The 21752-nt window shown below is 37.8% G+C and overlaps 1 protein-coding gene across 2 annotated transcripts in view; it reads left to right on the plus strand.

Moving 5' to 3' along the window:
* The window catches only part of Usp24 (ubiquitin specific peptidase 24), a 140115-nt gene that overhangs the window by 42496 nt on the left and 75867 nt on the right, over positions 1-21752 (plus strand). For both annotated transcript variants that reach the window (XM_075945478.1, XM_075945477.1), the window contains exons 6-16: positions 1406-1441; positions 2132-2197; positions 5544-5609; positions 8925-8999; positions 9564-9722; positions 10660-10774; positions 12187-12290; positions 16159-16266; positions 16486-16581; positions 16673-16834; positions 17038-17085. In XM_075945478.1, the coding sequence (XP_075801593.1) occupies positions 1406-1441; positions 2132-2197; positions 5544-5609; positions 8925-8999; positions 9564-9722; positions 10660-10774; positions 12187-12290; positions 16159-16266; positions 16486-16581; positions 16673-16834; positions 17038-17085 (1035 nt within the window). The remainder of the gene's footprint in view (positions 1-1405; positions 1442-2131; positions 2198-5543; positions 5610-8924; positions 9000-9563; positions 9723-10659; positions 10775-12186; positions 12291-16158; positions 16267-16485; positions 16582-16672; positions 16835-17037; positions 17086-21752) is intronic.

Below are 21752 nucleotides of genomic sequence, written 5' to 3' on the forward strand. Positions count from 1 at the left end.
TTCCTCTGAGTAAATAACATCACTGTCTATCTCAGGGTTCAAGCTAACCAGAGTTGCCAAAATCATCCTGTTTTCTTCTGTATTAATTCGTAAACACATACTTTTATTTTATTTTATTTTATGAAGGCCCAGTCATGCCTTCAGAGACCACTCTGTCTTCTGCAGCCATTCTGTTCCACACACCACCTGTCCTGTTTTGTACACTGCATTAGTCTTCTACCGGGGAGGTCTGAATTCCTCCCAATCTTCTCATCAGAACTGCAAATGGCTATCTTAGAATGCAAAACCCACACTACCATTTCTTAAAACACTTTGTTGCTGTCCTGGCCTTTACTTCTGTATGCAGTTTCCCCTGTGTCCTCTCCACAGCTCCTTCACCCGTGTCCTCTCCACAGCTCCTTCACCCGTGTCCTTCTGCATAAGTCCTTCACCTGTGCAGCCTGGTTGAAATTTCTCATAGTGTTTTACCCAGTGAAATCTTCTGCCTTCAAATAGACTTGGCCATTTCAGCCTCTCTGCTCAGACTATCCTTTATTGTCTCGTACAGCTCTTTTATGAGCCCCACTCTACTAAACAAATCTTCTATTCTTTAAATGACCCTTTACCTTTGTTTTACAAGATGATTTAGCACAGTTTGAATTGCTTGTATATGTGGTAATTTTTTGTTTTTTAACTGCTGAAATATGAGCTCTGTGAAATAGGTGTGACATCTCTTCCCATCTAAACCTAAGACCCAAGTGCCGAGATAATGAAAAGAGAGAAAACAAGAGAAAAGAAAGAGCTTGTTTAAGGGCATTAATGATAAATCTGGGACTTAACTTTACTCTCTGAATTCTAGTTGTCTACTTTTTAGGTAATAATTTTTAATTTAAAATAAAATTTTCAGCCATGTGTTGTGATGTGCTCTTGAAATCTCCAGCACTTGGGAAGTAGAAATAGGAGTGTAAGGAATTTTAAGCTAGTCTCAATTGCCTAGCAAATTTAAAGGCAATCTGGGCTACTTGAGACCCTGTTTTAGAAAACCACCGTAAATAAAATAATTTTCTTAGAGAATTTAACTTGAGTTATTCTATTCCTTGGAGAACTCAAACAACAGATTCCAACTGCTCCCAGATGCATGAATGTTCCTGATATTAGAATCCCATAAAGGTCTAGATTTGTTGCTTCAAAATTATAATATCAGAGACTTTGAAAATCTAAATGTATATGCTTCAAAGATTGTTATATACAGTAATGTCAAAGACTTATATTAAGAAACATTTCTGAGAGACTTTTAAATTATGTTCTAGATTTTAATGCTTTTTTATTTTCAGATTTCTCATTTAGGAAATAAAAAAAACTGCCAAGATTAATAATGAGAAAACTTTTATATTACCATATTAATTTTGACCTTATTTTCTCACAGGAGCCTCATGGATGGGTTGTGGACTTGGTAAATAAGGTATATATACTTTATTATTACTTTGTTTTGAGATACTATTCCCATTTTCTAATGTGATTCCTGGTAGCTGGGTATTTTAAACAAATGATAATTACTGAGAATAATCAAATATTATTTTTCTGTTGCTATGATGAAATGCCATGATCAAAAGCAGCATATAGAAAAGAGTTAGTTTTGGTTCACAGTTGAGGGACAGAGTCTATAGGCTACAGAAGGCATGGCAGCAGGAGACAGAAGTAGGAAGCTGACTGATCATATCTTAGGCACATACAGGAACCAGCGGGTAAGAACAGGAAGTGGGATGAGGCTGTAAATCCTTAAAGCCTGCTTCCAGTGACACACTTTTTCTAGCAAGGCTGCACCTCCTAAAGATTTCATAGCCTCTTCAAAAGTGCCACCAACTGGGGACCAAGTGTTCAAATGTGTGAGCTTATGAGGGATATTTCTCATTCAAACAACACACATCAGAACGTTTAACTGAGGAGGAATGTGGTATGGCTCCTTCTCCATTTGTGTATGTGATATACACAACTGAACGTCAGGTTTGGGGTACACCTTAGAATTATATTCCTAGTGTTCCAAGCGCAATCTCACAGAGCATGGTGGTAAAGTAAAATATTAGCCTTAATTCTTTGTTGAAATTATTACTGTAGAGTATTTCTAAATTAATTCATGCCTGTTTCTTTTCAGTTTGGAGAATTAGGTGGATTTGCAGCAATCCAAGCCAAACTCCATTCAGAAGATATAGAACTTGGGGTGAGTTAAATCACTCACTACAGTTAATGTGTAGGAACACTTTATTTGGGTTGATACACAGCTAGGAGACATGATCTGAATACAGCAAGTTAAATATTAAGGTTAATCAGGCTGGGGAGAGAAGCTGTCATTATAGTGCTTGCTGTGCAAGTGTGAGAACCCGTGTTTGATCCTAACACCCACATCAAAAGCCAAGCATGGTATACATGCTTGAAATAACAGCACTGGGAGACATACCGGCAGATCACTGGGACATACTGTTCATCGTAATTGGGTTGATGCAGAAATGATGTGCTGAAGTACCATCTTTAAGTGTTAAAAATTGGGCAGTTCCTATAGGACAAGTAATCAACTCTCCTGGTCCCTCTTTGGAAGAAAGCAGAGTGCTAATCAGGAAGAGAAACTTATAGTGTGGAAAGAGACTGACCTTGCTGCCACAAGTCGGAAGCCTTGTCTTGAGAAGCCTTGAGAGTCACTGAGGCTGTTGGATTGTCATTTGATCCTTATTGAGTATTAATTATGATGAAAATGGCTTTTGACATGAAAGATAATAGTGATTTGAAAAAGAAAAGAAAACAAATCTCTTCAGAGACAGTTTTGTCTAGTTTATTTGTTTCTCAAGAACTTGCTGTTTAGGCATTGAGTGATGTTAGAAATTAATTTCATTTCTCGAGAGTGTTGAAAACATTAAATAATTTCCTAGTCTTTAAACACCAAAGAACACCCCCAAGTTTCTACCATACCTGAATGAACACTGGGGATGGATACATATAGGATTGAAGATTTATTCTCTATTGTATTAAATGTTCTGGAGTTAACAGCCCTCTCCAAATCGTCCTTTAGGTCAGACCATTTTCCAAAATAACTCTTCGTGGTTACCGGGGTGGGGGGGCTGGGTGATAGGGAATAGAAGGGGGAATTGTACATTGAGGAGCTAGTAGTGTACTCAGCTCTTATTTCCAAAATAAGTATAATTAAAATTTCATGATAAGTTCCTGATTTCTGACCAATTAAGGTGATTGTGTCCCAGAATAAATTTAGGTCCTATGATAAGACTGTTTAAGTCATATTTTTTTAACTTGAAAAATATTGGGAAAAATAGTCTCATCCCCACCAGTTAAAAACATCTACAGTAAAAATGAAACTGGTCTGTCCTATACATACACCTACACCCCGTGTTCTCATCCCACGCCTTCTGTTTTCTTTTCCTTCTCCCTTCAATAAAACAAGTGTTGCCAGGCTGTATACAGTAGTACATTTTCATTTATGTTATAGACCATTAATGTTCTTAGTGCTCCAGGCTACTTTTACAAAGGCTGCACTGTGATGCACTTGCTTGTTAAAGTCATTGGATTGTTTGTTGGTTTTTATTACTGCAGAAAATGTTCTTTATATATGTCTTCACATACATGTTTTTAAAGGATCAGTTCTTTTAAAGACTATACGTTTTTAAAATTGCAGTTGATGGCTAAATCTCCTTCCAAAAAACTAACAACACGAGTCTGTGCTCATACAAACCCATTTTACACTATGACTGATAATGCTAAATAGTTTTTTAATTTGTGATTTTCTAATATAATTGACAAAAATGGTGTTTTGTTATTTAGTATACAGTGCTCTGGTATTCGTTAACTAGTGCGTTTCCCCATGTGATTAATGTCTGTTTGCATTTCGTCTGTGGGTTGATATTTTAGATCTCAAGTAGTACATTATTAATTTTAGAAATTTTAATAAACTAATTTTTCTGTGAGTGTACATGTATGTATGCACATTCAGAGGAAATCTTGGTAATACATGGATCTTGAGGATTGAACTCAGCTAGTCAGGTTGGGTTGCAGGGACCTTTACCTCTTTCTAAGCCACCCTGCCAGCCTTATTTGTATTCATGATGTCAGAAATTACAAAATTCTGCAGAATCATACTTTTCCATAATGGCTTAAAAGTTTTTCAGACTTACTTAGGAAACATTCTCCTACTTCAAAGTTATAGTTTTCTTTCTTTTTATGCTTTTTTTAATTTTTAAAACGTGATTCTTGATTTAACAAGTTTTTGTTTTGTTTTGGTTTTTCGAGACAGGGTTTATCTGTAGTTTTAGAGCCTGTCCTGGAACTAGCCCTTGTAGACCAGGCTGACCTCGAACTCACAGAGATCCACCTGCCTCTGCCTCCCAAGTGCTGGGATAAAGGTATGTGCCACCTTTGCCTGGCTTAACGAGTTTATTTTTATATATTGCATGACGAGTGTCCAATACTTTTCTTTCAATAAATAACCAGCCAAAACAAGATCCTCTGTGACTAATTCTTGTTTTCATTACCGTTGGTATTTGCTAGATTTGTCTTCCCTTAAAGTTCTAAGAGTGTGATTTGTCCCTGGACACCTGTTGCTTTCATTCAGTGCTAATGCACCCATCTTTCATTACTGGCTGTGCTACTATTGCCCATTGGCATTGTTTTCTAAAATATAGTTTATTTTAATATTTTCCACTCTGCATATAGTCAACATGTCAGGGGAAAAAAGTCACTGAGGCCATGTTTGGAATAGCATTAAATATATAGGCTGGTAAACGGAGAATTTAATATCTTATTTTATTTATTTATTTATTTAGAGACAGGGTTTCTCTGTGTAACAGTCCTGGCTATCCTGAAATTCACTCTGTAGACCAGGCAAGCCTCAAACTCACTGAGATCTGCCTGCCTCTTCCTCCCAAGTGCTATAATTAAAGCATATGCCACCACCCAGGAAGAATTTACATTTTTATAATTGATATTTCCCACTCAGAAACACAGCGTCTCCCTCATTATTTGGACTTCCTTTTACATACACTTTTTTTTCCTTCAAATAAGCCTTAACTTTTTTTTTTTTTTTTTTTTTTTTTTTTTTTTGGTTAGAGGATATTACCTCCTCCTCAAGTATTCTCTTCTTTTCAAAAGAAAATATTCTAATATTGATCATTATAAACTTTAGGTTCATTTCATTTAATGCTTCAAAGGAGTTTTGTTGACTTTCTCGTTTAAATGTCTATATTAATTTAAGTGTGTTGCCTTTCTATCTATGAAATTAGGTTATCTAACCATTACATTTTTCTCAGGTATTTGAAAGGATTTGCTTAATCTTATTTATTTATTTATTTTATTTTGTTTTTCGAGACAGGGTTTCTCTGTGACTTTTGGGCCTGTCCTGGAACTCTTGTAGACCAGGCAGGCTTTGAACTCACAGAGATCTGCCTGCCTCTGCCTCCCAAGGGCTGGGATTAAAGGCATGTGCCACCACCGCCCGGCTTAGATTTGCTTAATTTTAAAAGATGAAATGCTCACATTTCACTCTGGTCTTTACTGTCCTCTCACAGGCTGTCTCAGCGCTGGTGCAGCCCTTAGGGGTGTGTGCAGAATACTTGAACTCCTCCGTGGTACAGGTATGATTAAGCCATTTATATCATGGTCAAAGACATGGCAAATATTTCGGAATGGTGCTTAATATAGAATAACTTCTGGTTTTCAAAATGATTGCCCTTTTAGTAAAAATATTGTCAGAAAGTAAGTTTTCTAAGTATAGGATGCTCTCTAACTTTAGGGCTTTTCTAAAAAGACTGATTTTTATCAGATGTGATTTCTTAGTGTTGTCTTTTTTATAAAGAAGGAGTGTGTGTAGACAGAGGCCACTTGTTTGTTCCCAGCTGCCCAGACCTGAAGTAATCACACAGAAACTATATTAATTACAATACTGTTTGGCCAATAGCTTAAGCATATTTCTAGCTACCTCTTACATCTTAAATTAACCCATTCCTGTTATTTTATATTTTACCATGGGGCTTATGGTTTACCAATACAGTTTGTAGGTGTCTGTCTCCTTCAGTGGCTACATGGTGTCTCTCTGACTCCACCTACTCTCTCTGTATATCTCTTCTAGCCTGGCCATATTCTGCTCTGCTATACGCCAAAGCAGCTTCTTTATTAACCAATGGTAATAAAAAATATTCACAACATACGGAGGGGAATCCCACATCAGAAACCTTGTCTCCTTCACAGGATTGTTTCTGGGTTTGCTGCCTTATGGGTTCTACTAGATTAGTTTTGATTGTCAGTTAGGTATGCTTACTGCCTGGTCTCTCTTTTGAATAATTGCTTAGCAACATATCATGTTTGACTTCCTTCCTTTGAGAATTATAATTCATCAAGTCATAAAGTAGTCAAAACTGTGAGTGTTCAGTTTTGTGTGTATGCATGCAAGTGTACACGCACTGCCCTGGAGGCCAAGGAGTCAACATTAGCATTCTCCCTCTATTGCTCTCCACCTCATTCATTCATTATCCATTTATCTGTCTGTCCGTCCGTCTATCTATCTATCTATCTATCTATCTATCTATCTATCTATCTATCTATCTGCTAGAGACAGGGTCACTCACAGAACCTGGAGCTCACTGAGTGGCTGTCTAGCTGGCAGTGAGCTCCGGGATTTTCTGGATTGCAGGGATACACTACCACTTTAAAGAGGGGAGGGTCCTGCGTGTCTGAAACCAGGTCCTTATAATTGTATAACAAGCTCTTTACTCATTAATGTATCTTTCTTGCACCTTGAGTATTCAGTTTTCTAATGCTGAAGACCTATTATACTTTCTTGTTTCCCTCTGTTTCAGTTAATAAGTTATCAAACAAAATGTCTTATCGGAATACCTCCATTTTTAATTTTCTTTCTAAGTAAGTTTGTGAATGCTTGCATAGATTGTTGAAGTCGCATCAAGCATAGTGCGCCTTGGGGTCCCTGTTTCTATATGTACTATTCATTTTTGCAAGTACACCATTCTTTGGAGGACGTTTTAACTGGAATGATACCATTTTCTTTAGTATGTGTGAGAAATTGCTGCCATTTCAAAATGTTAAGTGCTTTCTTTAGATATAAAAATATGTAAAGATTTTTAAGGAAATAAGGCAATGTTTAGATATTTTCTTAATTCTATATATTAAGTTCTTTAGAAATGTCTAATGTCAGTTTATTAAGCATATCAACATAAAGTTTTTTGTTATGCTTTCATTTTTTTTTATTTTTTATTTTTTATTTTTTTTTTTGGGTTTTTCGAGACAGGGTTTCTCTGTGGTTTTGGAGCCTGTCCTGGAACTAGCTCTTGCAGACCAGGCTGGTCTCAAACTCACAGAGATCCGCCTGCCTCTGCCTCCCAAGTGCTGGGATTAAAGGCGTGCGCCACCACCGCCCGGCTTATGCTTTCATTTTTGAGTTGGGGTGTCATGTAGTTCAGGCTAGCCTCATGTAGTTCAGGCTAGCCTCAAATTTACAGCGTAGTCAAGGATCTTCCTGCTTCCACCTCCTGAGTGATAGGATTACAGGTGTATACCACCACATCAAATTTATTCAGTACTGGGCTCAATCCTAGGACTTCATGCTTACCTGGCAAGTATTCTTGTCAGCTCTAATCAGTAGTTTAGTAGCTGAAAGATGTAAAAAACAAAGTAAATTGAGTTTTTGAGATGATTGTTAGTTATAATTAGTAATAATTTAATGATTCAAACTCAGGGCTGGAATTTAAATGTATGTATTCCGTGGAAGAAAATTTATCATAAATACTCTAAATGCTAATTAGTTGAGTTCTTCAGAATTTGTAGATTGTGTATACATGCACGCAAATATTAGGGCAGAGTATACTTAGAAAAATAAACTGGAGGAGTAGAAGATAGATCTACTATCATCTTTAGTTCTGCTGCTATGTCTAGACCTAAGTTCGGTCATTTGTATACACACCGTGGACTATGTTAGCTGCTAATGTGTCTAGACCTAAGTTCAGTCATTTGTACACAGACCATGGACTATGTCAGCTGGCATAGATTGTCTCCATTACTTGCTCTTTAGTGTGACTTCAGAAGACGGTGCTCCTGTTCTCCCTCCTGCAGAATGGTGACATGAGCAGCACCTATCTCACAGAGTTGCAGTGACGATTACGTGGCCTGGCACATGCTGACAAGAATACTGACTCACACAGCCCACAGCCCTGTTGGCATCTGTGTGAAGGAAGAAATTCTGTCTAGATTATTGTCTGATGTCATTTTCATTCACTGGCTATATAGTCTTGCCTCTGACAGCCAAATACTGTTTTTCTTACCTAATTTTTAAATTTTCTTATTTCATTGGGTCAGTTTACCTTTAGTTAATAATTTACTGTTTCTCCTAAAAAATTTTAGAGGTTCCCGTTCTGTAGCTGTGTGTCATGTATCTCATTTATAACAATACTAGTCTGTATGAGGCATGTTTTGCATAGTCTCTGCTTGCTTCTATCCATTTTTAAAAGTTACGTATAAAATATTTACTCTGTTATAAAAATAATCATACCAGGCCTGGGATTTAGAGACAGGCAGATTTCTGAGTTAGAGACCAGACTAGTTCCAGGCCAGCCAAGTCTACATAGTGACACCTGTCTCCAACAAACAAACAAACAAGGGGTGTCTATACCTATTATTGTTTTAAAAGAGCAGTCTGTGTATCTTGAGTTATTCTTCAGATGACTCTTAGATATAGTGAGAAGAACTGTGCTCATTTTACACTCATTTTAACTGAAGAGACAAGTTAAGGGCACTTGGGATGGTCAGCTAGTTAGTTGTGGCCCTGATGGCTAGAAGTCATACCTGTCTCTGTGCCCTCTCCTTTGTGAGTGGCAGATAAGGAAGTAACTACTCTAGAACAAATTCAGGAGTTCTTTTTAACTAGTGTTTTATGTTTACAGCCTATGCTAGACCCAGTCATCCTTACCACAATTCAGGATGTGCGGAGTGTTGAGGAGAAAGACCTCAAAGACAAGGTAATTACTCCCTAGCCAGGTAGAGCCTAGTGCTGATTAGTCCATGATAACAAAGCCAAGTCTTGGCAAGTTTCAATGACATTGCTTACTGGATCCTGATGACATACTGGTCATATCAAATTAACTTGAAGTTTCCTGACCCTATCCAAAAAAGCTATTTTCAAAACAACTGAGGATAGTGTCATCTAACTAAAGAGAATGAATATTGTATTCTCATGAGTGAAACTAAACAGTTTTTCTAACGTGATTTTGATGGAATTAAAATCAGAATAGATTAAAATAATATTGATTTTTTTTTAGATGTATCTGAAGTTGTTTAGAGGTATTTTAACACCGACGAAGACTTTTCTACTTTGAATCCCTTCTACAACAATTGCCTTTTCTTTTTCTTCTCACAACGAGGAACTTTTGCTTAGAAGCAAATATAGTTCATTGGTCATGTAAAATACAAGCTTGTCTCCTGAACCTTGTACCCTATGTGTGTCATGAGAATTAATAGCCAGATGTTTTACAGTTTTTGTTTGTTTTCTGTTTGTTTGTTTTTCCGTTTTTATTAAATGAAAGAGATTGGTTAGCATCCCCGAGCTCTTGTCTGCCATTAAGTTACTTTGCATGCGCTTCCAACCGGATCTGGTGACGATTGTTGATGACCTTCGCCTCGACATCCTGCTGCGCATGCTGAAGTCACCACATTTTAGTGCTAAGATGAATTCCCTCAAAGAAGTAAGTTTGTACCCGTTTCTCAGACTTGACTCAGATGTGGTTAGTAATATAAAGGAGATGGGAGAAAGAATAGTTTCTCTTGACCATGTAAGACAGAGATAACAGTGGTACTGTGTGCGAATTGTCTGTTAGTAAGGTCATATGTGTATTTTCAAGATTTACTCCCTGAAAACACATGAAATGTCCCACAGTATCACCCTTAGACTTTCCTAAGGGACAGTTGTTTTTATTTCAGATGTAACTCTATCTTCTCGCTGATGTTAGGACCAAAAACGAAGTGACTAATAATAGTGTGAGTCTAAGCAACATGCTGAAAATACTTTCCTCAGCCTCCTAAAGTTCACTTAGAACTGCACAAACAGTATGCTTGCCTTCAGGAAATGGCAGGTTAAACCAGTGCCATTCTGCCATGATTCCAGTCACTTTTCTTTAGTTTGGGATTTTTGGCTCTATCCTAGACCATTTTAAGTTGAAAGAAGAATTTATTGAAAGGCTGATATAATTCATATATGTGAAGAATTTAATAACTAGACCATGAACTCAGTAAAGACATGTGAACAAGTAGAATTTGACTGGGCCACTGTCTGTAAAGAGGTCATGGCATGGATAGTTCACAAGCTGAATAACCTGAAGTTTCCGTCTCCAGAGAGGGATTGCTGCCTCTTTACTTCAGTTATAAAATGGGGAGGACAGTTGTGCTTGCAGTTTGGGTTAGAGCCAGTCATGGGTGGTCTAAGGGTTAAGAAGAGTTGGTAATGATTCCATGTTTTTTTAAAGAGACTCCACCATCAGTAGTCTGTTAACCTTGAAGAAGTAAGTTGGTTTCAAAGTATTTGATTATCAAACTGAGCTATATATGTCTGTAAAATTGCTATACATATATGAGAGATGTTGATTATGCACATTTGATTCAGTCATGTAAATGCTATCATTTTAGGTAACCAAATTAATAGAAGATAGTACCTTATCCAAGTCTGTGAAGAATGCTATAGATACAGACAGATTACTGGATTGGCTAGTTGAAAACTCAGTTCTGTCAATTGCACTGGAAGGTAAGTTGCTTTTGAAAAATAAAAATTTTCATGTATTGCGAGCCGTGCCATGTTGGGCTGCCGTGTTGGGAGTCACCTTTTTGGGCAACCCTGGTTGTAACTTTGTACGTTCCAGGGTAGGAGTGTGAGGATTAGAAATGTTAGGTAGGGCTGGGTGGTGGTGACACATGCCTTTAATCCCAGCTCTCCGGAGGCAGAAGCAGGAGGATCTCTGTGAGTTTGAGGCCAGCCTGGTCTACAAGAACTAGTTGTAGGGCTGGAGAGATGGCTCAGAGGTTAAGAGCATTGCCTGCTCTTCCAAAGGTCCTGAGTTCAATTCCCAGCAACCACATGGTGGCTCACAACCATCTGTAATGAGGTCTGGTGCCCCCTTCTAGCCTGGAGACATACACACAGACAGAATATTGTATACATAATAAATAAATAGGCCGGGCGATGGTGGCGCACGCCTTTAATCCCAGCACTCGGGAGGCAGAGGCAGGCGGATTTCTGTGAGTTCGAGACCAGCCTGGTCTACAGAGCTAGTTCCAGGACAGGCTCCAAAGCCACAGAGAAACCCTGTCTCGAAAAACAAAAAAAAAAAAAAAAAAAAAAAACAAAAAAACATAATAAATAAATAAATATACAAGAAAAAAAAGAACTAGTTCTAGGACAGGCTCCAAAGCTACAGAGAAACCCTGTCTCAAAAAAAAAAAAAGAAAGAAAGAAAGAAAGAAATGTTAGGAGAAACAGAGATAAAGAAAAACACAGAGACGTAGGATAGTAGTAGGATAGTATCGAGAGGGCCACTCAGTCTTTCCTGCTTACTGAGTTCTGAGTTCGCCCATATTTAATTTTCCATATACTTTTATTCCCCAATAAGAAGGCAAAAGGCTGCTTTAACATGATACAGAAGGCAACCAGAACAGTCACTTGCACCAACACTTGAAAATCAAGTCATAATTTCTTGAGAAAAGCATTCTGTTGTTGAGGCAGTAAACCCCCCACCCCTTGAACAAGTATCCTGAAGGGGAAGGCGGCCACTCCCAAGGTCAAACCTCCTATTTCAAAGGAAGGAACAGAAGTACTTGAATTTTCTGACCTTAGGTCAGGGTGGAATGGATCTACTTGTCTAGGCCATCTTAATGTCCAAAACACCAAGTAACCACACCGTAGGCCAGGGTGTGAAGCCATAGTTGTCAACAACTTTGAGCAAACTCATACTTGCTGACCTTCAGACAAGATGGAATAGGCTCACAATTTTGGGCCTCCACAGACATGTAAATTGTTTTTAATTTTAAAAAGTATAAAAATTTTGTTTCTTTTTATTAGCCTTTAGATAATCTTAGAAAATTATTACTGCTTTGAATTAATAGAGTCATAGAGTCATTATTCACTGTATCTGGCTTCCCCTCTAATGTTTTCTCCATTAGGCAACATAGACCAAGCACAATACTGTGATCGCATAAAGGGAATTATTGAACTCTTGGGCAGTAAATTGTCATTGGATGAACTCACTAAAATTTGGAAAATACAAGTAAGTTAGAATTATCTTTGCCTTTTTCTGATTTTTTTAACCATAGGAAAGGGGGTAGGGTGGTGAGGAGTCTGGGAAATTGAACCTCATCTGGTTTTAACTAGAAGAGCTATACCTAATCTGGTTTACGGTTTATTGAAATTTAATATATAAAAGTGGTTGAGGACTTAGGGGATTTAGTAAAGTGATAGGGCATTTGCCTGGCAAATACAGTGTCCTAAGTTCCACCCTCAGTTCTAGAAAAAATAAATTACATATATAAAGTGAATGTCTGACATAAGAACAGACAGGAGGACCAATGGAACTGAATAGAAGACCCAGATATCAATCCACACATCTTTGAACACCTGATCTTTGATAAAGAAGCAAAAAATATCAAATGGAAAAAAATAAAGCATATTTAACAAGTGGCGTTGGCATAATTGGATATCAACATGTAGAAAAATGAAAATAGAAAATGAAAAATGCACAACATTCAAGTCCAAATGGATCAAAGACTTCAACATAAAGCCAGCCATGCTGAACCTCACAGAAGAGAAAGTGGGAACACTTGAATGCATTGGCACAGGGAATCACTTCCTGAATAGAACCCCAGCAGCACAGACACTGAGAGAAACAATTAATAAATGGGACCTCCTGAAACTGAAAAGCTTCTGTAAAGCAAAGGACAGGTCCAACAAGACAAAACGACAGCCTACAGAATGGGAAAAGATCTTCACTAACCCCACATCAGACAGAGGTCTGATCTCCAAATTGTACAAAGAACTCAAGAAATTCGATCGAAGAAAAGATCACATAATCCAATAAAAAAAAAATGGAGTACAGACCTAAACAGAGAGCTCTCAACAGAGGAATCTAAAATGGCTGAAAGACACATCCTTAGTCATCAGAGAAATGCAAATCAAAACAACTCTGAGATTCCATCTTACACCTGTAAGACTAGCCAAGATAAAAAACACTGATGACAACTTATGCTGGAGAGGTTGTAGGGAAAGGGGAACACTTCTGCATTGCTGGTGGGAATGCAAGCTGGTACAACCCCTTTGGATGTCAGTGTGGCGATTTCTCAAAAAATTAGGAAACATCCTTCTTCAAGACCCAGTAATACCACTTTTGGGTTTATATCCAAAGGATGCTCAATCGTGCCACAAGGACATGTGCTCAACTATGTTCATAGCAGCTTTGTTTGTCATAGCCAGAACCTGGAAACAACCTAAATGCCCCCTCGATCGAAGAATGGATAAGAAAAATGTGGTACATTTACACAATGGAGTACTACACAGCAGAAAAAAAATGGCGACAGCTTGAATTTTGCAGGAAAATGAATGGAGCTAGAAAACATTATTTTGAGTGAGATAATAACCCAGACGCAGAAAGACAATTATCACATATACTCACTCATAGGTGGTTTTTAAACATAAAGCAAAGAAAGCCAGTTTACAAACCACAATCCCAGAGAATTTAGACAACAATGCAGACATTAAGAGAGATTTACATAGATATAATGTACATGGGAAGTAGAAAGTAGAAAAAGACAAGATCTCCTAAGTAAATTGGGAGCATGGGGACCTTGGGGGAGGACCGAAGGGGGAAGGGGAGAGGCAGGGAGGGGAGCAGAGAAAAATGTAGACCTCAATAAATACCAATAAAATAAAAAAAAAGTGAATGTCATATTCACAAGACATTTCAGACTTTAGACTAGTCTTATTTCTTCAGTTAAAAAAAAATTTCAGAATCTTCCCAAAAGCTGTGTATCAGCTAGTACAGAGCTAGGAATCGGTGTGCATCTTCTGTTTCCACCCAGTTATTTTCCCTTCTATTGTTAATGTTCATTATTAATTTTTCCTGCTAGTCTGATAAATGTGAATGATAGTGGCAGCAGTGTTTTAGATTTTTGCTTACTAGGACTCTCATGTATGGCAAACCCCAACATGCCCTTCCTTTTTTGTTTGCTTTCCCATATTCTGGCTGCCCTTTTCTTCCCCCTAAAAACAAGATCTCACTATATAGTCCATGCTGGACTTGATATTGCAATCCTCTGTCTTAGTTTCCTGTTTGTTGGGATTATAGGTGTGTTTTATCATGCGCAGCTAGTATTCCTTCTGAAATTTCCCATTAAATTATTCTTTTCTACTTTGCTTTTTTCCCTCCTCAAACCTTAATCTTTTGCTCTTTTCTCACTCAAGAGCTTTCACTAGTCAGTTTCCTCCACTCCAGTGGCTTTAATTACATGTGTACATTGCTGACTATGAATCATTCCTCTAATTCAGACCAAGCAGTGCAGCATGTGTCTCACCTAATTGCTAAACCAGAGTGAAATCTGGAGCTTTCCTTAACTGTGTCCACTTAATCTGTATCAGTCAAAATCTGGTCAGAAGCAAATTGCTAGGCCTTCAGTCACATGGAATTTGCCCTGGGGAATTATTTACAAAGTAAGTATACACATGGTACACAGACATACATGCATATATACAGACAAAACACCCGTACACATAATATAAAGCAATTTTTTAATATTTTAAACAAAAAATAAGAACAAAAATGGTGTTGCTAAGGTGGAAGAATGCTAGGAGGAATAGAGAGAAAGGAGCATCAGGTCCAAGGAGAGGCACTTTGAGTACAGGTGCTGACGCTGGAAAGTGCCTCTCCAGCTCGCACTGCCAGAACACTTGCTGCCTCCATTCTCTGAGCCTGGCCCTCTCTCAGTACTGCCCCTCACTGACAGTATTTCAGGAAGCTAACTGGCAGAGAACTGTTGTAATACTGGTTCTTTTCCCAGCATTACGGAGCAGACCACAGTTAGGGACTAGATTAAAGAAAAGCTGTCCTAGGTCTCTAGACTTTACTTTCCATATCTTGGCTTTGGCTGAATACCCTCATATAATGTTGTTTTCAGAGTATACATTTTGAACCCACATGAGGTTGAAGATTAGGGGTATGTGTATGTATGTGTGTATTCATGTAATCCTACATTTGATGGACAACTGATATGTGTAGTGGATATGGGGAAAATTAACTGAATCTACAAAGACTCCCCTGCTTTTCAAGTTTCTTTCCAAACAAGATAAACACTGAGGCATGACTGTCTTATGACTGAGATTATAAAGTGAGTGTCAGTCATCTACAGTAGGGTCTACAGCTCTCTGCTCATACTTACTGCCCATAAGATCAATAAGTAAGCTGGGCGGTGGTGGCACAGGCCTTTAAGGAGGCAGAGGTAGGCGGATCTCTGGGAGTTCGAGGCCAGCCTGGTCTACAAGAGCTAGTTCCAGGACAGTCTCCAAAGCTATAGAGAAACCCTGTCTCGGGGAAAAAAAAGAAAGAAAGAAAGAAAGAAAGAAAGAAAGAAAGAGAAAGGAAGGAGGGAGGGAGGGAAGGAAGGAAGGAAGGAAGGAAGGAAGGAAGGAAGGAAGGAAGGAAGGAAGGGAAAGACTTTTAAGTATCAGTTAAAGTTACAAAGAATTTAGAATCAACATTTAATGTGGGGCCGATAATACTCTCAACTGTGATCACCATCTGTAAAAAACACTGAAAATGTATTTGCCTTGTAATTTATCAGTTCACAATAATTCAATATAATTTTTTGTTGAAAATATTTTATTCTCTTCCTAAAGTAAATGTCAGATCATGATTCTTGTGCTTTTTTACATGTAAAAGATAATGCTGCTGAAAGTTGAAATGCTGATAAACATTAGTAATAGTTGCTTCTCATAACCCTGCCGGTGTTATCATGGAAGGGAATGCTGATGAGACTAGAGTCTAATTAATTTTTGGTACGTGTCGTTTGTATAGATTGCCACGAAGAAGACTTAGGTTTTGCCAGGTCCCAGGACTTAACTTGCTCCTGATGTCCCCTTTCTTCTTCTAGTCAGGACAGTCATCTACGGTAATTGAGAACATTCACACCATTATTGCTGCGGCAGCTGTGAAGTTTAATGCAGATCAACTTAATCATTTGTTTGTTCTCATTCAAAAGGTGAGATTTAAACTCCAGCCTGTCCCCCAACAGCTGTGTTTAAATGTGCTCTTCTTTTCTTACCTTATTAGCCGACCCCCCTACCCTCCAGTCACCCCCCCACCCCTCCCGTCACACACACACACACACACACACACACACACACACACACACACACGCTCAAATTTAAAAGTGTTTACTAACTTCACCACTCTGTGCCTTGTCTGTTCTTTTGTGTAGAGCTGGGAGAGCGAGAGTGACCGAGTAAGACAGAAACTATTGAGTCTGATTGGACGGATTGGCCGTGAAGCTCGATTTGAGGCTACTTCTGGAAAGGCAGGAAAATCAAATGGAATTTACTAGCTACAGATGCCTAAAACAGTTGTCTATGCTTATGAGATGGCTCATCATAACGGTGCTATTGCAGGTGTTAGATGTGCTCTGGGAACTGGCTCACCTTCCAACCTTGCCCAGTAGCCTTATTCAGCAAGCCTTGGAGGAGCACCTGACAATCCTTAGCGATGCCTATGCAGTGAAGGAAGCAATCAAGAGGAGCTACATCATTAAGTGCATAGAAGACATTAAAAGGGTTGGTTTTAGTTTTGCTCAAATTTTGTTGTCAGGGCAATAATAATATTGTCTGAGTGATTAGAGCCAAGAAATTTTCTTCCCCCATTACGTAAACTAAGAAATGTCTTGTTTGGAAGCTGTTACCTTAGAGCCCAAATGTGGAAGCTTGGGTGTTGTTTTGTTATCAAGTCACTTAATATTTCTCTTAAAATGAATTTTCAGCCCGGAGAATGGTCAGGTTTGGAAAAAAACAAGAAAGATGGATTCAAGGTAAGTATTTCCATATGGAATCAACCAAGGTATTCTAATTTTAAAATTACCTTTAATAAATTGCATCATACTTTTAAATATTTTAGGGCTTATTAGACTGATTTTATATAAATGTGATCTTTATGAGATATTATTTATTTAGTAGTTGGTATCTGTTTACCCTTAAAAGGAAAAAATTAAAATTCCATTGAAAAGGTAATTTTTAGAACTTTTATGAAATTGTATAACTTCCAGCTTTATTTTCCTTTTAAGTTCGATTTAAAGTATATATACAATTTTTAAAGTAATTGAATTCTAAATAAATTCTGTCCCCACTTTTCTCTCATAAGGGAAAGATAAATCTTTGTGGATGAAAAAGAAGGGAAAGGTGCATGTGATGCTAGCATACAGGAGATTTTAAGTATTTGGTGCACATGCTTTCCTTCTCATGGCATCCATGACCCGAGCCACGGGCAGCTCTCCAGGTAGCCCAGACTTAAAGCCCAGTCAGTGATAGGAAGGATTTTGGTTTTGAAGTTTCATATTAATAACATATAAATGTTTATGGTAAAAATAGATAGAGGGTTAGTATTTCATCAGCCAGACTGTTTCGTGGTTTCCATTGGTGATTCTTCAAAGGAGCTGGGACACTGCTGGCTTTCATCTGTGTATCCACAGACACATAGCTCTTGCTAAGAAGCTTTGACAATTTACTGAGCTTTTGTGCACTTTAGTTTATCTGGCTATAAAGTTTAGGTGAGGCTATAAGAATATGGTGTTTCATATTTCTAACACTGAAACTTGATCAGCAGAATTTTCTGCATACGATCTAGCTTTAGTGGTTTTCAAAAGCATTCACAAGCTGGAGCTAGTAATGCTGGGGTTAAAAGGAATGACGAATGTTTAATTCAGCAGCCTTGCTTGCTTTCGACTCAGATGGAATTGAAATTTTCCAGTTCCCCCAGCACAGTGACTCAGACAATTTAGCAGTCTCTCTTCTTATGATTGAATGATTTTCACTGAGTTATTGAAATGTATATCCTTTAATAGTATCAGTAAAAGAAAAGGAGACTCTAGAAAAATGCTCTTTTCTTATAGGCAACAGGCTTTTTTTTTTCTTTATGCAGGTCGAAGCTGAAGGGATATCTCCCTTCCTCCAGGGAAATAGCTTTTAAATCCAGAGACTCCTTTGGACCTTTGTTCCTCCCTTGTCACAGCTAAGCATCACCTAGCTCTCCTAGGCAGTTGCATCGTTGTGTCTTTATTGCTTCTCTTTGCAGTCACTTCATTCATGTCTGTTGCTTTATAGCAAAACAACAGCAAAAAGGGAACTACTGGTCATTTTGCAGATTCAAAAGGAGTATTCTTCCTTTTTACCTCCCCTTCCCCCACTGCTCTCAGAAAGGAAATCCTAGTGCACTGTTGCTCTTTCCAAGTAACAATAGCTTGCATTTTATGTAGCCCTTGCCAGTGGGCTAAGTCCTTCACAGATATCCAAAGTACACATTGCTAAAGGGGGGCAGTGGGAAGATCAAAGCCCCCTGGCAGGGGAGTGAAGTATTTACTGCCACTAAAGGTGTTTTTCTATGCTATGCCCTTTCCTGCCAGGCAGCAAGGTGGGCTGACTGGGGATTATGTCTCCCTGCCAGGCTACACAGAAACTAAGCGAAGGGTAAGACAAGCTCACCCACCTCTTCTTATTCCCCTCCTGTCCTCAGCAACCTCTTCTCCCCAACTGATTCCCCTTCCTGCTGCTTTTGACACTCCAAGTTCCCAAATTCCACTGCCCTGTTCAGAAATTCTGGCCTTTATTTCTGTAGATTCTGCCAAGGTACCCTCAGCTCCCCTTTGGTCCTTTTTCCTTTGCTTCTTTTATACCCTCCACTGTCCACCCCCAACCCTTTGTCTCTTATTTCACTTCTTATTTCCTTCAGTTAAAAATTTAAATGTTCTCATCCAAAAAATAATTACTAAACAAAAAAAAATTATGTTTACTCCAGTAGTAGTGTTTGCATATTCCATAGGCTATCTTTTGGTCTCATAACAGCACCTGGCAGGCTTCTGGTAAATATAGTTCTCTTCCTCTTCTTCCCCTGCACTGTCTGAAGATGAATAAAGCTGTTCTTAACCAGGTTGAACATCCCTTCTCTGAAACACTTGGGACCTATGATGTTTCCAATTTCGGAGCCTTTTGGATTTTAGAATATTTGCATAAACTTTACTGGTTGAGCATCCCAAATTAAAAATAAGAAAAGTTTTGAACATAATATTAACTCACAAAAAAAGCTTTCAATTTTAGAATTCAGATTTTTGGATTGAGAACAATCGACCTGTATATTAGTGAGTTGTCTCTGTTTGCTGAAACATAATAAAGCTAGCAAGATGCCCTTGGTACAAATAATCTCACAGTGGTGTGGTTAGTGAGGAGGAAAGTCTTCTTAAAGACTTTCTTCCTGTACATAAAATTTTATGTTGTTTTTAAATTAAAATCTAAAGCTGAAAAAGCAAAACATAAAAAGTGGGGGCTATTCAGCCCTAAGAAGAGAGAACTCAAAAAATATGAATGGTTTCTTTAGGTCTTTAGAGGGTAAAAGCAGAGAAATGGCATGGGCTTAGTTTTATATCTCCTAAGATACTGCATAGAAACATGTTCACATGGGAGAAGTGAGTGGCCATTTTAGTGAAGTATCTGAACACAGTGCCTTCCTGTTGAGGAAGTGACCGTGTGATGAGTTTCATGAAAGTGAAGAGAACAGAATATAAACCTAGGTTTGCAGACATCCAAGTTGGGATTTGTAGCTTCCTCTAACATCACTCTAATTTGGACAATTCACTAAATTCAGTGAAATTATCAAATATATTCAGTTTATTTTCAACCATCTTTAGCAATCAGGAGAGTAATTTTCAATTTTTCTTATAACTTCATAATATAATACCATAGATAACAGTGATTAACATTCTTTTCCTGGTTGCTAACCTTCCAGAGATACTGTATCAGCAATGAATCTTAAATTCCAATTTATATAATTTTTCTTTTAATTTTATTGTATAAAGAGTAACATTCAAAGTATAATTGCTTTAGCCATAATTTACCTAATTAGTCATAATGCTACTTTTTACATGTCTACTTATTGCTAAAGTGTATGTGCGTGCGTATGTATAAACCCTTTTTTTCTTTCTGTAATCCTTTTGGAAGATGTCAGTTCAAAATAAAGCCTCACAATTTTCATCATTATCTTTTACAATCTTGTGTTAGCAAAAAAATATTCTGGCTAATTTTAGAACTATTTGGCCTTTAATATATACCTTATTTCTGTGATTTGAAGATGCCAGAGATTGCAGCCTGCATTACAGAGACACTAAATTTGTAGAGAAGAACAGAAACTACCTTTTGGTATTGAAATTTAGCTCAGTTAGTACATTGCTTACTTAGCATGGACAAGGTCCAGGGTTGCATTCCTAGCACCCCACAAGCCAAGTGTGGTAACACATGCCTGTAATCCTAGCACTCAAGAAATGGAGGCAAGAGAATCAGACATTTAATATCATCACCTTCAACTATGTAATTAGTTTGTAGCCAAACATGGTACCTTGAGACTCTGCCCCCATCCCAAGAAAAGAAAAAAAAAGGTCATTTTACGTTTATTGGCCATTATTTAGACTCATAGCCAGAGACTAAATGTAAACGTGTATTTGTTTTGTTTTTTTATCAATTATGTGTGATTTCATCTTAAAACTCTAATAATCATTATCTGTAGTAGTGTTTTAGACCACTCAAATCTTTGGTACTGGGGCTACTAGGAATTGAGTCTGGGCCTTGCACATTTAGGCAAGTATGTTAAATCCCAGCAGTCCTTGGTGCATACTGAAACATGTGGAGTTTGTGTACTCTTCTTCTTTCAGAAAGTAACTTTTTACAGGTTGAACAGCTTCTTGTGAATTAGAGTGCAGCTTAAGGCAAAGAGGCCCCAGTGTGAGTGATAGAATCCTGTGCCAAGGAAGGGTCTGCATGCCAGCTTCTGGCTTTGAAAATGATTTGAATTGTTTTGAGTCACAACAGGCTAGTTAGTGCTGATAAAATGTTTCTGATAACACTTAATCAGAAAATTAGTAGCCCAAATTGAGATTTAAAGGCCATCCTTGTTTGGTAGTACATATAATAAATAACAGCTTAATTCAGATAGCCTTTTGTGTCTAGGTAAGTTTGTATAAAAAAGATATGGACAGTTAAAAAGCTTACACTTAATGCTTAGTGGCTGGTAAGTGTCTTTTGAGTAGTATCAATTTGAGAAACGTTAAAGGTCATAGAAATGTGTCTTAGAATCCAGGAAATATGGTATTTTGTAATTATTGGCTTATTTGGCTCATGTATTTGAGATGAGGAAAAAGTATTGTTTGGCAGTAACTTGCACACAGTAACCTACAGTAGATGTGTTTAAAAGACTACAATACTATTCTATCAATTAGGATCTTCATTTTGCAGGAAAATTTGATAAAATTACTTTAAAAAATCAGCTTTTCAAATAAGTACTAAGGCTTTAGTTGATGTTTTGGCTAATAATCAGTTGATTAATAGCACTTAATCTGATACCAGTTTTTTAATGAAATTTTATAGTTCCAACGATGCTATTGATTAGGCCAATTCTCTTTAAGGAGAATTGCATGCACATCAGGTTTCTTTGATCTGC

Source organism: Microtus pennsylvanicus, chromosome 13 (assembly GCF_037038515.1).
Source record: "Microtus pennsylvanicus isolate mMicPen1 chromosome 13, mMicPen1.hap1, whole genome shotgun sequence".
Classification (NCBI taxonomy): domain Eukaryota; kingdom Metazoa; phylum Chordata; class Mammalia; order Rodentia; family Cricetidae; genus Microtus; species Microtus pennsylvanicus.